The 16,440-nt window shown below is 43.0% G+C and overlaps 1 protein-coding gene across 1 annotated transcript; it reads left to right on the top strand.

The window, feature by feature from the left end:
- Nucleotides 1-9,887: 9,887 nt before the first annotated feature.
- Nucleotides 9,888-11,858, top strand: LOC124167622. The gene is made up of 2 exons (XM_046545602.1): nt 9,888-9,936; nt 11,263-11,858. Exons 1-2 carry the CDS (start codon nt 9,888-9,890, stop codon nt 11,856-11,858), a joined length of 645 nt encoding a protein of 214 aa, XP_046401558.1.
- Nucleotides 11,859-16,440: the final 4,582 nt, after the last annotated feature.

Genomic DNA, 16,440 nt, shown 5'->3' with positions numbered 1-16,440 from the left:
CAAAAGTCAATTCAGCGGGTTTCTGATGAGGGAGCTACTCTCGTATAGCGTGTGTATTTAATGAAAACCCACCGTGGAATGACTAACAAGCCTCGTAAAGCGTACAGCAGAACACATGCCTGTCGTAATGAAATGGATGCAAAGTAATGAAACGGAGAAAGAGCACTATGTCAGTTACGGCGTCAGGCAGTCGAAGAATGGCATAAGAAGTGGCGCGGGTCTCTGAGACCGCAACTATGTTTTATGCACAAAGTATACATTTTACGCTAAATCTCTCTAACCAACAGGAAAGAAGTTCCCAAGATAGACAAATTAACGAAAGGATATCCACATTTGTATTCTAACAAAAAAGTTGTAGACCGCAAAGCAGGTGCGCGGTCTCAGAGACCGCGCGCCACTCCCGGAGTTTTAAGATGCAATGCCGATCTATGTCCTTCACCTTTTTTTGAACGGTAACGGACAAATGATCAAACATTCCATCATTTATGTCCGTTGAGAAAGATAAGCGAGATAAGAGAGTTAGTAATGTACGCCTCGAAGGAAGTGCAAACACATTGGAAAAAAATCTGTAGGCTCTTCCACTTCTTTTCATGAGAGAAAGAGCCAATATCTTATCATCCAATGTAAACCTACGGCCTTTACCTTTCTTGGAGGTCTGAGTAATTTGTGATTGCAGGAACGATGAGACGCGAAAGGGTACCCGTGGCTCCCCAACCAAGTTCAAAATATTTTGGAATTGACCAAAGGGCGGACAATTTTCGAAAATGTCGTCAAGATCAAGTGAAGAATGCCATTTTTAATATCTGGCTTGATTTGGTGTAACAACTCCACAGCTCTCGCAAGGAGAAAACTTAAATATTCCTCAGGTAATGAATTGTGTTCATGGCGTATCCACGACGTTTCCACAACACCCACCGTGGCCACGCAAAGCAGGCGTGGAAAATCTCAGTCCCCGGGTCCATCTGGTTCGCCTACGCGTAGCCAACCAGAGTCTATGGAAGAAGACTAATATATTTCCGAGTCAGCAATCATCCGGGCGAAGGCTAAGGAGAGCTGACGCATTAAGCGTTGACTCTCCCTCTGGCAATTTTAAATTAATTTATCTATTTATTTAATTTATTTTTATCAATTTTTAATGGCTTTTATCATACAATGGAACTAACGGTTTTTATCGGCATAAGGAGGAGCTAGACATTTTAATCAGAGATATGTTTGCAGGAAACACGTTTTAAGGACACGGACAAGGGATATTTAAAACATTTTAACGCTTTTAGATTGGACGACCCCGCACGGGGGGAAGAGAGTAATCTCTTCCTTTGGGGAGCCGCGCCCCCACGGACCCGAGCCCACCGAGGAGACAAGCTCGTTAAATAACCCCGTCGCTCGCTCGGAGAGTGTCCAGACAGCATGTGACTCTGCTGTTCTGAGTAGCCGTAACATCTGGCGTCCAGAATCACCCACGTGTTTGCCGTGCGTGGAGACCCGTACAAGGGGGAGAAGGGGATCCTGGTGGGTGAGTTCTCCGGCACCCAGCTGGGCGTCGGAAACCCGGTATGGGCCGGAGTTCAATACCCCACTTCGGCCCTGGATTCCCCGAAAACGGGCGGCCGAGAAGAGCCCAGCTCGGTCAATCGGCTCCTGGCGGCTGGGGAGCTTGGCGGCTCCTTCCGAGCGTACGCCAGGACGGGTTAGTGCTGGAGATATGGGGGTCTCCGTAGGGCGGCCGAAGGCGTGTGGGTTCGGAGGGCCCCTGCGCTGGAGGTTCTAACCCGAAAGGGATCCCCTGTCAAAGGTTCCTATATCCCTTGGGTAGCCCGAACGTCCATTCCGGCTTGCGGGTGGCGTCCCAAATGTGTGGCTCCGTGGTGGGTGGGGAGCCCAGGGGATGAATTCTATATACTTGGATGGCTGAAGAAACTCTACCTCCAACAAAAAGATCCCGTCCAGACGACGGGAGAGTTAAAGTTAAAGGCGCTAGTCAGCGCTACCTAGTAATGAGGTGCCAGAAGGAAGGGGAGAACCTGAAAAAGGTGTCCCCCTTCCTTATTCGTAAAGTTTTGTCGGGTTTGGTTCCCGGGGAGCTGAAATCAGCTAAAAAGCTTCGCGATGGCACACTGCTCATTGAAACTGAAAATGAAGCCCAGAGCGAAAAGTTACTTAAGGTTAATAAGCTGCATGATATTCCCGTCAGGGTCGAGGTGCACTCCACCCTAAACACCTGTCGGGGAGTTATAAGCCACTTTGATCTGCTGTACGTTGAGATCGACGAGGTCAAACGTGAGATGGCCTCCCAAGGAGTCTCTGATGCTTGTCGACTCACTACAAGGCGCAACGGAGAGAAAATCGACTCGACATCAGTCGTACTCACGTTCGCCCGTGACAAACTCCCTGACAGAGTGTTTATCGGATACGAATCGGTCCCAGTGCGACCATTCATACCGGCACCCCTGAGATGTTTCCAGTGCCAGTAGTTCGGTCATATGGCCACGAGGTGCCAAGGCAAAGCCACCTGCCCACGATGCGGCCTGGACAAGCATGAGGGTGAGTGCAATGGTGACCAGCGTTGCGTCAACTGCGAGGGTGCTCATCCCGTGTACTCCCGCAAATGCCCGAAGCTGATAGAAGAGCGGAAAATAATGGAGATCAAGACGGTAGAAAAGATCCCGTACTTTGAGGCGAGGAAAAAGTACAGAGCTCAAGTAGCTCCTACTTTTTCCAGATCTTTCGCCCAAATAGCTTCCGCTCCTATCGCCAAAATCACCATCTCGACTCAGACGGAAGAAAATTTGAACAAGAAGGCTGGAGAACAAAAATCGGCCGCGCCGGCTAAGGCCACAGATCCGGCAAACAAGGATAAAGTCGTGGGAACGAAATCTCCAAATAAGAAACCCAACAAAAACAACGCCGGGGCTACACAAACCAAACGCGGGAACTCTCAGTCCCCCGGCCCCTCTGATAAGGCTCCAAAGAGCCAAACCAATTAAATGGAATTGGAATACCTATCCGATACGGATATTTTAAAAATTGAGAGCAAAGGGAAGAAGAGTCACGTCAAGCGCCTCAAGCGCCCTTCGTGACTCAACTGCTCCTTTTAGTTTTAATCCTCTTTTATATTTTAATCATGGCTTTTATCGTGCAATGGAACTGCAACGGTTTTTATAAGCATAAGGAGGAACTTGAAATTTTAATAAGAGATTTCAACCCTTCCTGTATATGCTTGCAGGAAACGCGTTTTAAAGATACAGACAAGGGATATTTAAAACATTTTAACACTTTTAGACTGGACGATACTAGTGGCCAACGAGCCCATGATGGAGTTTCGGTTTTTGTCCGGGAGGCTCTTTACACCTCCCAAATAAATCTTAACACACCGTTCCAAGCGGTAGCGGTGACGGTGCACGCTCCCGAGGCGATAACGGTGTGCAACGTTTACCTGCCGGAGGGTGCACCCGTCACACGTTTTAATCTAGAATCCCTTGTTCACCAGCTACCTCAGCCTTTTATTTTACTCGGAGATTTTAATGCTCACGATCGTCTATGGGGAAGCACCCCGGAACAGTGCAACCGCAGGGGACGTATTTTATCAAGTTTTATTAGTGATTTTAACCTTTTTTTACTCAATAGCGGCGAGAAAACCCGTTTTAACTCTTATAGCGGCGATTCTTCCTTCATTGACTTGAGTATTTTATCGACTAGTTTGGTCAATAAACTCAAACTCTCTGTGCATAAGGATCTTAGTGGGAGCGATCACTTTCCCCTTTTAATCAAAAGGGAGCAAAATTTAAACCCCGATTTTATTAGACCAGGCTGTTGGATTGTCCGGAAAGCTGATTGGCATCTTTTTAACTCAAATTTTAACTACGTGTGGGATAAAAACAACGACTGTGTAACAAACGTAAATCTTTTGACATCCAGCATCATTCAAGCCGCCGAAATTAGCATACCACGATCTCGAAGCATCCTTCGAAGAAATGCGGTGCCATGGTGGAATGAAACCTGCGCAGAAGCCATTAAAAAACGTAAGAAAGCTCTCCGAATTTTCAACAAGTATCCTACAGCAAATAATCTCTCCGCTTTTCGGCGACTAAGAGCGAAAGCGCGTCAGGTAATAAAGGACGCAAAGAGGATTTCTTGGATGAATTTTGTCTCCGGTGTCAACCACAGGACTCCACTTGCACAGGTATGGCGTAAGGTGAGGAGCATATCGGGTAGCAGCCAGCATCTGGGTATATCCTTCCTAGAAGTCGAAGGAAAGGTTATCACTTCTCCAGCTGCGATAGGGAACGTATTCGCCCAATTACTCGCCAAAGTGAGCAGCGACGAATGCTATGAACCTTCTTTTGCGATCCTCAAGAAAAGGCTCGAGAACGTCCCTATATCCTTTATGGAGCCTAAAACAACGGCAGACTACAATATGCCATTTACCATTTGGGAGCTGAAATCTGCAATCCAAGACTCCCACGACACGTCCCCAGGACCCGACGAGATCCACAATGCCTTCCTCCGAAATCTATCGGAATCGGCGTTGCTGGAAATCCTTGAAACTTTTAATCAGCTCTGGGCCAATGGGGATTTTCCTCCGTCCTGGCGGGAGTCCGTCATTGTTCCCATCCCAAAACATGGAAAAGACCGAGCTGATCCGAATTCTTACCGGCCGATTTCTCTCACCAGCTGCCTGTGCAAGTTAATGGAGCGAATGGTAAATCGACGTCTCATTTGGTGGCTGGAGCGTCGAAAACTCCTCTCTAGGATACAATGCGGATTCAGACGGAACCGTTCCACAATGGACCACTTGGTTAGAATTGAAAATTTCATCCAAGAAGCCTTCCTTCTCCGCCAACACGTAGTCGGTGTATTTTTCGACTTAGAGAAGGCTTACGACCGGGTCTGGCGACGTAAGATTCTACGCGTATTACGCGAGTGGGGTTTTAGAGGCTGTTTGCCCATTTTTATACAAAAATTTTTAACCAACCGTGTTTTTAAAGTAAGGACGGGACAGTTGTTGTCAAATTTTTACCCTCTTGACAACGGAGTTCCCCAAGGCTCCGTTCTGAGCGTGACGTTGTTCGCTATTGCGATCAACGACATAGCTCACTGCATCAAGGAGCCAGTGTTAGGGTCACTGTTTGTGGATGATCTCGCGATTTTCTGCAGATCATCTAGGGTCGTGAATGCATCGCGTATGGCGCAACTCACCATCAATAAACTTCACAAATGGACCCAAAATAACGGCTTCCTTTTCTCTTTGGAGAAAACAAAGTGCGTTCACTTTTCTCGCACTCGGGGCGTCCATGTAAATCCCACGTTGCACCTAGGTGGTAGAAACCTCCCATTTGTGGAATCAGTCCGTTTTCTGGGGATGACCCTCGACCACAAACTCAACTGGAAGGAGCACATTAATTCTGTCAAGGTAAACTGTTTGAAGTCTTTGAACATTTTAAAGTTTTTAAGCCACGCATCTTGGGGAGCAGACCGCACCACCTTAATTTTACTTTACCGCACACTGGTGCGGTCGAAATTAGACTACGGCTCATTCGTGTATGCGTCCGCTCGCGAGACGTATTTGAAAGCACTTAATTCAGTGCACAACGCAGGTCTGCGACTATGCACTGGGGCGTTTAGGACCAGCCCGATTCCCAGTATATATACCGACGCAGGCGAGCCTCCTCTATGCTACCGAAGGACCTGGCTTCTTTGTAGCTACGTTTCCAAAATTTTAGCAATGACGAGTCACCCATGTTATAGTTTACTTTTTAAACCCCGTTTTATTAATGTTTTTAACCGAAGGACTAAAGCAACCAGACCAGTAAGCGTTCGTTTTAACGATTTTATTCGCGGATGCGAATTCACGCTACCTGAAGTGTATCCTGTTTCATTCTCGGAACACCCCCCTTGGATCACTCCCACTCCGGTGGTGAATATTCTTTCACGATCTCGACCGAAGTCTTCCACAACTCCCTCGGAGTACCAGCGTTTGTTTGCCATGTTCCGATGGAATCACCCCAACCTTACCCCCGTTTACACTGACGGTTCGAAAGATAACTCTGCTTGTGCATGTGCAGTGTTCTCCCCTATCCACGGGAACATCAGAGCAAAGCTTCACCCGATGTGCAGTGTGTACACGGCGGAGCTTTATGCCATAAGGACAGCTCTAGAAGCCCTAGATGACCACGGCGGCTCCTTTGTCATATGCACTGACTCCAGGAGCTCGCTACAAGCCATCTCTGGCTTCTCACCCGTGCACCCGATCGTGCAAGATATACACTCTCTCCTGCTGACCCTTTCGAGAAAGGGTTTGAATATCCATTTTCTGTGGGTACCGGGACATGAGGGGATAGCCGGGAATGAGATAGCAGACGCTATGGCCAAGGAAGCTCTGAATAACGAAGTTCTTGTCTCAACGCTGGTTCCCCACGAGGACTTACGAGCATCTCTAAGAAATGTGGTATTTGGAAAATGGAGGGAGTCATGGAGGATTCTAAATAATAACAAGCTCCGTGGCATCAAGGACATGGTAGCAGCGTGGCCCTCCTCAGCTCGTAGTAATCGGAGAGAGGAAGTAGTACTTACACGATTGAGGATAGGGCACAGCCCCCTGACCCATGCGTATCTCTTTACTGAAGAGAAGGAACCTCCCCAATGTGGGGATTGTAAATGTCCATTAAGTATTAGACACATCATGCTAGATTGTGTTAAGTACCGCGAAGCGCGAAGACGAAATAATCTAGGGGGAGACCTAAAAACCCTTTTAGGAGACCACCCTACCAACTTAATCTGTACATTTCGGTTTATCAGAGAAATAAACATTTTTAATAAAGTCTAATTATGCACACTTTCAACGAAGACATCAGATGCAGTAGATTACTTTATACATAACTTTTGTAATTAAATCGCACAGTAGTGGTGCAAAATGACCTTGCCGTCGACGCTCCCTAAATCCAAATACTACTACTACGATATCACATAGTACTGCAATAATGTGATCTCACATAGGTAACTCATGGGCCTTTCCCCTCACTTGCAAACCCCGCCCAGTTCTAAGCATCCACTCTGACGCAGGAGAACCTCCTTTGTACTACCGTAGGACTTGGCTGCTTTGCAGTTACGTATCCAAAATTTTATCTATGACGAGTCACCCATGCTACGACATACTTTTTAAACCTCGGCTTTTAAATGTTTTTAATCGAAGGTCTAGGGCAACGAGACCTGTAAGTATTCGTTTTAATGATTTTATTCTCGGATGTGATTTTAAACTACCAGACGTATACCCTGAATCGTACTCAACTTACGCACCTTGGTTGACTCCCACTCCTACGGTTAATACGTGTTTACTATCTCGGCCAAAATCCTCCACTACTCCCTTGGAATACCAACGTGAGTATTTTAAGTTTCGGTGGAACCACCCCAATTTAATCCCCATTTACACGGACGGATCGAAATGTAACTCTGCCTGTGCATGTGCAGCGTTCTCTCCTCTACATGGAGCCATTAAGGCGAAGCTGCATCCGCTGTGCAGCATTTATACGGCGGAACTCTTCGCAATTAAAATGGCTTTGGAAGCCTTGAGTGACGAAAATGGCTCGTTTGTCATATGCACCGACTCCCGTAGCTCCTTACAATCCATTTCTGGCTTCTTACCCATGCATCCAGTTGTTCAACACATTCATGCCACGCTGCGGACTCTCATGAACAAGGGAATAAGTGTTTGCTTTCTTTGGGTTCCGGGACATGCGGGGATACGTGGAAACGAAAAAGCAGATTTGTTGGCCAAGGAAGCTCTTACTAACGAAGAGATTAAATCAACGCTAGTTCCGTACGAAGACCTAAGAGGGTCACTAAAAAATGTTGTACTTGAACAGTGGAGGGAGTCGTGGAGGACTTTGAATAACAATAAACTGCGAAGCATCAAACATACAACGTCAGCTTGGCCTTCTTCTACCAGGATCATTCGAAGGGAGGAAGTAGTTATCACTCGTTTGAGGATAGGGCACTGCCCTCTGACTCATGCCTTTCTTTTTACCGAAGAGAAGCAAGCTCCTCAATGTGACGAGTGTAGGTGCCCTTTAAGCATCCGACATATCTTGACAGAGTGCGACAAATACCGTGATGCGCGGACACGGTTCAATCTGGATGGGGACCTAGAATCTATTCTAGGAGACCACCCCACCAATCTAAGTAGTACAATTTTGTTTCTCAAGGAAATAGGTCTTTTCAACAAAATTTAAAAGCTTCCCTCTATTTTATGTTTAAATTGCGTAGTAAAGATCCATTTATAATGAGTCTTGAATCAAACGATTGAGTAGTGGTGCAAAATGACCTTGCCGTCGACGCACCCTTTATCTCAAATCTACTACTACTACTACTACTCCTCGGAAGTTCTGCAGAGCTGAGCGAAGGCAGCTCGAGAACTACCGAGCATCGAGCCGCCCAAACTCAGTAGTTCTTCATCGGGAAATTTGGGCGTCTGCGTATGTATTACATCAGAAACATTGAGCAAATGATTAAGTTAACAGAGGTTATAGTTACCCTTAAATTGTCCAACAAAATGAGCGTTACGCATACATTTTTAAAACATTTCATCATTATCATGGAACTAATGTTATTTCGAATTCATAGAAATATTGGACTTTTCGCGTTTTCCGCTGTTCATTTAGTCCCTAATTTGAACTTATCATTACTGTTAGCAGTCAATATCAGTTTAGGAATAGAATAGACCTCACAATCAATTATTCAACGTAATTTCGCGTAAGAAATGCGGTTGTAAGACATTTATGTTAATTTGATAACTAATTATTAAAATTCCCTAATCCGATATCGATTTTTGTCGATATAAGTTCAAAAGACTTACTAACCAAAATGTAGCAAGTAAAAAATGAGTTGCTCATTACCTTTACCTAACAATGAAGAAATGTTATTCTTGTAATTACATGAATTACAATTTATTGCAACATAATCATTTTCTGGCCTAATTTCCAAAATTCTCTATTCAAGAGTACTATATAGTTTATTTTGACTTCCCGTGAATGATAGTGTGGTCGAATTTTCCAATTGTCTTAGCAAAAAATATATTTCCAGTAAGCCACCTAATGCTTACACAAAATTTACCTAATATACAGCAGACATTTTCTATTCACTTTCTTACAAAGGATTTACTCCCATGAATGTTGCATAATTGAAATGTGCATCAAAGATGGACTTCTGAAGCAGTCTACGTTTCAAGATAAAAGTAGATGAGTTTAATTGTGGACATTAAACACTTTGCGGAAAACGATTCGGGCACAAAAACGGAGTATACAGGTAAATGACTGCATGGTACAGCATGTGTGTTACAGAGAAGAGAAGAATAATGCAGGAATTGATAAAGAATGCTAGCATCAAAGATCAGAATTGAACAAAAGAAATATTCGCCAGCATTAGGAGAAATAAAATCCAGAATCAATTGATTGATTATGTCCGAACGAGAAATTCACGAGGAAAAATATATCATTCCATGATATGTATCAACTTGTAGCTAGGAAAATATTAATAATAATTCGATTACCACGGAAACAAATGCTAGACAAAATTCATTCTCTTATATTTACTAAAAAATAAGTTGAATTCCATTATGTTCCTTTCCACTCATTCGAAATTCCGTAATCTTTCCAGTTTCCTAAATAACGTTTCAATAAGTGAAAATCATAACACATAATAATTCAATAGACATGCAGCATCCTATGGACCTTGTGATAGGCTTTGCGAAATTTTAAGATCAGAAAAATGTTTAAAATGTGTGTGTGTGCAGCATCAAGCCATCCGTCACTGGGACTTGATCCGTGGAACCTCTGATTCGTAGCATGATACTTTACCCACTACACCACCGGAAAGATAACGTCCCAATGCTCAATATGTCGGCTATGTCCACTGATTTCCCGACGAAAGAAGATTCCATTCTAGGTGAGTCGAGGGCGAAGCATACTTCGGAGAATATGGCGAAGAAATCGTAGCTGGATCTTTTGTGCTTGTCATAATGCGACGAGCATGATTATTTCCCCGGTAAAAGGGATATATTGCTTTTAAAACTCCCGGTTGTATGAGAACATACGAGGGCAACATTTTTGAAGACAAGTAGTTCCTGAACTGGCCGCTCTCAGACGCCAACGAGCTTTGCGTTAATTTTTTCCGCCACTTTACTTGGATGGCTGAAGAAACTCTACCTCCAACTAAAAGATCCCGTCCAGACGACGGGAGAGTTAAAGTTCACGGTGCTAGTCAGCGCTACCTAGTAATGAGGTGCCGGAAGGAAGGGGAGAACCTGAAAAAGGTGTCCCCCTTCCTTATTCGTAAAGTTTTATCGGGTTTGGTTCCCGGGGAGCTGAAATCGGCTAAAAAGCTTCGCGATGGTACACTGCTCATTGAAACTGATAATAAAGCCCAGAGAGAAAAATTACTAAATGTTAATAAGCTGCATGATATTCCCGTCAGGGTCGAGGTGCACTCCACCCTAAACACCTGTCGGGGAGTTGTAAGCCACTTTGATCTGCTGTACGTTAGATCGACGAGATCAAACGTACAGCAGATCATGGCTTTGATCGTGTAGTGGAACTGCAACGGTTTTTATAAGCATAAGGAGGAACTTGAAATTTTAATCAGAGATTTTAACCCTTCCTGTATATGTTTGCAGGAAACGCGTTTTAAAGATACAGACAAGGGATATTTAAAACATTTTAACGCTTTTAGACTGGACGATACTAGTGGCCAACGAGCCCATGGTGGAGTTTCGGTTTTTGTTCGGGAGGCACTTTACATCTCCCGAATAAACCTTAACACACCGTTCCAAGCGGTAGCGGTGACGGCGCACGCTCCCGAGGCGATAACGGTGTGCAACGTTTACCTGCCGGAGGGTGCACCCGTCATCCGTTTTAATCTAGAATCCCTTGTTCACCAGCTACCTCAGCCTTTTATTTTACTCGGAGATTTTAATGCTCACAATCGTTTGTGCACTTGGAAACGTAGTGAAAGTTTCTGTAACTATGCATTTGCCTACTCTTGAGGTAAAGGTGTATTTATGGCCTTATCATTTCCATTTGTTGCTGTTCCAGGTGCCACGGAAAGCTGAGGAATGGGAGAGGATAGCCAGTGAGTTTCAGTCACTCTGGGGTTTTCCCATGTGCGTGGGAGCAATTGATGGGAAACATGTAGCTTTTCGTCCCCCATCAAGCGCTTGCTCTTTTTATTTTAACTATAAAGGCGGCCATTCAATTGTCCTTTTGGCATTGGTAGACGCCAGGTACAAATTTATTTATGTGGACGTTGGGGTGAATGGGCGAGTGAGTGACGGTGGGGTATTCAGGGAAAGCAGACTTGCGGAGGCAATAAATGAAGAGAGGCTGAACCTCCCAGCATCCAGGCCACTTCCTGGGAAGGCAATCCCTGTGCCCTATGTGTTTATTGCGGATGACGCATCCCCCCTGACCAACCGAATCTTGAAGCCCTATCCCTTCAGAGACCTCACTCCTGAGAAGAGGGTTTATAACTTCCGTCTCTCCAGGGCCCAAAGGGTTGTGGAGAATGCCTTTGGCATATTGACGAACAGATTTAGAGTTTTCCTGAGCGTGATGAACCTGGCCCCAGAAAAGGTTGAGACTGTTACTTTGGCAGCGGTAGCCCTTCATAATTTCCTTTGTGTGCACAATACTAATGCGTACACCACCTTCGAAGATCCCAACGAGGTGACTGTACTCCCTGGCTTACCCCTGCAAGGAGCAAACCACCCTGCAAACTCCGCCATTAATATCCGGAACGAATTTAGTGCATATTTCAACTCTGTGTGGCAGTTTACTTTATTTTCCTTTGGCCCGTTGTCTCCTTACCTTTAACTCTTTTCTTTCGACACCCTCTCTCTATTCTGTTGACGTTTGTGCCATCCATTGTAACATTTAATCCATCTAAACTTGCTGTTCACCGTTGTTTCTCTGGGGTAGTTTAATTTTAGTATTTCCAATTTGTTTTTTAAATTGTGCTATGACATTTGGTTTGGTAGGTTAAAATTATACAGTTACTTTCTAATGGTTCCATGTCCATGCTTCCATAGTCATATTTACTGTAAATAGAATATGTCTTTCGTTTGCCATGGTGAGTATAAGGTTCCCCAACATTAAATTAGGGTTAAGATGAATTATTTATGTCCATTTTCACTTGTTTCATGTATTGTTAGATTTTAAGTTCCCTCCTACATTAGTTATGGATATTAAGGGCATTGAAAATTTCTGTGTACAATATTAATTAAGGTTAAGGTATTGTCATTTAATAGTTTAGCAGTAGCAAAATCACTGAATGAATGTTGAAATAATGTTGTTACAATGACAAATATTTTGTTTGCCTTGCGTATGTATTCTGCATATAACTAATTATAAGTCAGATTGTTATTCCATACATCCACTTTGAGAAGTAACCATTGTCTTTTCTAATAAACACAAGTTCCTTAACTGAATGAAAGGCTTTCTATTTTGAAAAAGAATATACTTATCCATTAGTTTTATTATAATCAAAAAGAATTTCTAACTGATGTGTTACATTAACCCATACATATTTAATTTCACTCAATACCTGGTATGATCACAGTGTGTGTGCATTTAACTATCTTTTTGCATTCTACATCTTCATAAAACTCATACCTGCTTTATCCCAATGAGGTAAATCAATATTATTACTATTGTCTTTGTATGAAATCCTTTGAGTGGTATTGGCCCTGTCATGTTTTTCAAACCTTGGGGAACAATAGTATGGGGAACCATGGCTACCAAGTAATTGTCTACCTTATGATTCTACAGTGATAGTATTTCTTCTCCAAAAAATGTACGATCCGGAAGAGATGGTTTGCATTGTAAAGGGGGCCTTAATAGCAGCTTCCATGTAAGAGTGTGCTTTAACAATCCATTATCATATTAAGGAATACAATCCAATGTCCCTGGTGGGGAGCAAAATGTTAAAAGGTTGCTTAAATAATGGTGTCGCTCATATTCCGATAGATTTAAACATTACTAGTGAGCTTGGAAAAGACTTGATCTACTGTTAAGGCCTGGTTACACGATACATTAACACATACAGGTTAATATCTAAATGAATGAACGCCAAAATGCACCGTGTAACCACCCACCTTGTGCGAATGCATGAACAGAAAATAGAACCTGTTCTAATTTGGTTCATGCATTCGTACATGTTCTGTTCCACCAAAATCATTCACGCAAACGAACATTAACTTGTATGTGTTAATGTAATGTGCAACCAGGCCTTAATAATTGTTGCCTTGTTGGTTTATTGACAATATGGCACAGGGCTAATGATGTGTGCCAATCAGCCAACCCTTACAACTTCTTTCAATTTATGATGCACCTCAAACTGATTTAACACATAGGTTGATTTCAATAGATTGGACACCAGTCAAAGTCAGGCATATGAACAACATACTGGACGGAGACTAGTTCCTTATGGTCGGCCATCTTGCTGCAACAGTAGATATGCTGATCGGAAAGGGCGCACATATATGTATTCATATATAGTTTGTAAAGTATAACGTATACCTTAAGACCTGTGAGTGAAAATTTACCAATGAAGACTTGAGTAGCCAGCCTTTAAAAATTGATATCATATAAAATTAACACTAGCAGTCGAAATGAGCCAGGCAAAATGTATCAAAACATATGTAACATTGCACCGATGATAGTGAAGTTGTCTCTCCCTGAATTACATGACATGTTTATCAGTAGTACAAAATTTCCAATTCTATATGATTTTAACGCAATTTTAAGATAAATAATAGTTTTATAGGTAATGAAGGGATAAGGATAAAAACTAAAGCTAAGGATTTCAGCTCACCAGCCACTACAGAAGAAATCCTACAAAATTAAGATCCCTATAATAACAGCATGTTCATAATTATTTGAGTCAATTAGCTATTGATTCATCATACCAATGACATGATTCCAGAAAACATACTTTAACAAGGTAGTGCCTAAATAAATGATAAAGTAATTAACAGTGAACTCATTTTCATAGTACTTAGAAATTCACCTTAATGCCAGGAAAAAGTTGAATTATAACTGAGAAGTGGGAACAACTGCGTGGACTACTGTCTTGAAAATTACCTATGCTAACCTGAACAGCTTCTCCATGTTGGCTCATAATTAATACGGATACTGGAACAGAAGACTCTTTAACTAGCCTAGTAACTGCAAAGTTTCCCAGCCCAACATGTCAATGCCTCATGCAAGTTATCAAGATATGAGAACAAAATTAGGCAAAAGCAATCACTAGAGGAAAAATATGTACTTACTTGCTATTGGCTCTAATTCCGAGGTGGAATGAAAACAACATTACATAAGTCACTTTTCTTAATCTTTATTTCTATATTTTAAAAAAATCCTCTCAATCTGAAACATAATGTCACTTTTATCATTGGCATTGGCCACATTTTTCAATCTTTGGGCCACCAGCCTCCCAAAAATTTCCTCCTCGCCATCCCTCTCCTGGTTATCAGTCACCATTGTCTGTTGGATGGATCCCAGAGCTGACGTGACAGCCTCCAGCAGGTTGTCACTGGGCTCCCTTACTGGGGACTCGAGGCGCCTCTTTTTGCCACGACCAAGTGGCCCTGTCCCCCTGGGTGTAACCTCCAAGGTGCGAGAGGAAGGGGGAGCGCTAGCGGGTCGCTCCAAGGACCCAGGTGAAGGTGTTCCCATTGATGCTTCCTCCAGCACATCATCAGAGAGGAAGGTCCCCCATTCCTCCTCCTCGTGGGTGGCACTAGGGCCCTGTAAATGGAGAATATCATAAGAAGATCAATCGTAGATTCACATGTACACTGAATACAATACGGCAATACAAGGAAATATTAATGATTTGAGCTATGGCATGAGTTACTATGCTTCCAAAGTTTATATATATGATCTTAAAATTCCGAGGTGGTGCTAATGGCAAGATGGACGCCGTGCGCTCATATCATTCACGGAATCATTCAAGCAAATTAGGACATGCTCGAAATTTCTTTCGGGTGAGTTCCTTGAATGATTAGAGATAGGCAACATTGTGATCTCATCGGTGAGCCAAGATAACGTAGTGGTTCGTTTTCGTTCTACTGCGTTCTCCGAATAAATAGATATTGTATAATTAATTGGGACTCTCACCCGAAACTTTAGCGCTCAAATCATGAAATATAGTTTAATGATGGTAAATTAAACAAAATATAGACGCAATCGAGGAGAAAAACGACGTTTTTATTCATTAAATATCCGAAATATTATTCCCGAATTCACTTTAGACGGTTGATGTTTGTGAATTTATGTTCTCTCAAAGTACATATTAATTATTTGAGCTATTTCATGGGTTACTATGCTTCCAAAGTTTTTATATAAAATATTAAAATTCCGAGGTGGATGCCAATGGCAAGATGGACGCCGTGCGCTCATATCATTCACGGAAATCATTCAAGCAAATTAGAACAGGCCTGAAATTTCATTCGAATGATCATTCGAATGCTGGAAATTTCCGTTATACACGGTGAATGATGGATCATTCGAATGATCTTTCGAAAGATCTTTCGAATGATCTTTCACCGTGTAAAGCGGCCTTAAGCAATGCGGTATTTGAAAAATGGAGGGAGTCGTGGAGGATTCTTAATAATAACAAGCTCCGTGGCATCAAGGACATAGTAGCAGCGTGGCCCTCCTCAGCTCGTAGTAATCGGAGAGAGGAAGTAGTACTAACACGATTGAGGATAGGGCACAGCCCCCTGACCCATGCGTATCTCTTTACTGAAGAGAAGGAACCTCCCCTATGTGAGGATTGTAAGTGTCCATTAAGTATTAGACACATCATGCTAGATTGTGTTAAGTACCGCGAAGCGCGAAAACGAAATAATCTAGGGGGAGACCTAAAAACCCTTTTAGGAGACCACCCTACCAACTTAATCTGTACATTTCGGTTTCTCAGAGAAATAAACATTTTAATAAAGTCCAATTATGTACACTTTGAACGAAGACATCAGATGCAGTAGATAACTTTATACATAACTTTTGTAATTAAATCACACAGTAGTGGTGCAAAATGACCTAGCCGTCGACGCACCCTAAATCCAAATACTACTACTACGATTATTCACTAGCAGTGCGACTTATCCCTACAGACTGTGAAAGATATCGGATTGCACGGGTGAATCACAACCTCAAGGTTAACCCAGAGGTGCTTGGAGACGATCCCGAAAACGTCTTCGAGGGCATTCTTACGCTCAACTGACCTTTTCAAAGAAATATAAATGATACCTCTTGTAAGTTAGTGACACCTTATTTTAAGACCGGACTTGTTCCCCTTTTCCAGTTCCACTCAGTAAGTGGTGCAAAATGGGTCTTAGCCAACGATGCACCCTATAAAAATCACTACTACTACTACTTTGGAGCCGACGAA

The sequence above is a fragment of the Ischnura elegans genome, chromosome 11 (assembly GCF_921293095.1).
Source record: "Ischnura elegans chromosome 11, ioIscEleg1.1, whole genome shotgun sequence".
Classification (NCBI taxonomy): domain Eukaryota; kingdom Metazoa; phylum Arthropoda; class Insecta; order Odonata; family Coenagrionidae; genus Ischnura; species Ischnura elegans.
This window is presented reverse-complemented; position numbering and strand designations above follow the sequence as displayed.

What these genes read in the sequence shown, in the direction of transcription:
- LOC124167622 (XM_046545602.1), top strand. Translation starts at nt 9,888, where the DNA reads ATGTCGGCTATGTCCACTGATTTCCCGACGAAAGAAGATTCCATTCTA. An exon ending in GAAAGAAGATTCCATTCTAG is followed by an intron (nt 9,937 to 11,262) that starts GTGAGTCGAGGG and finishes TGGCATTGGTAG; the next exon opens with ACGCCAGGTACAAATTTATT.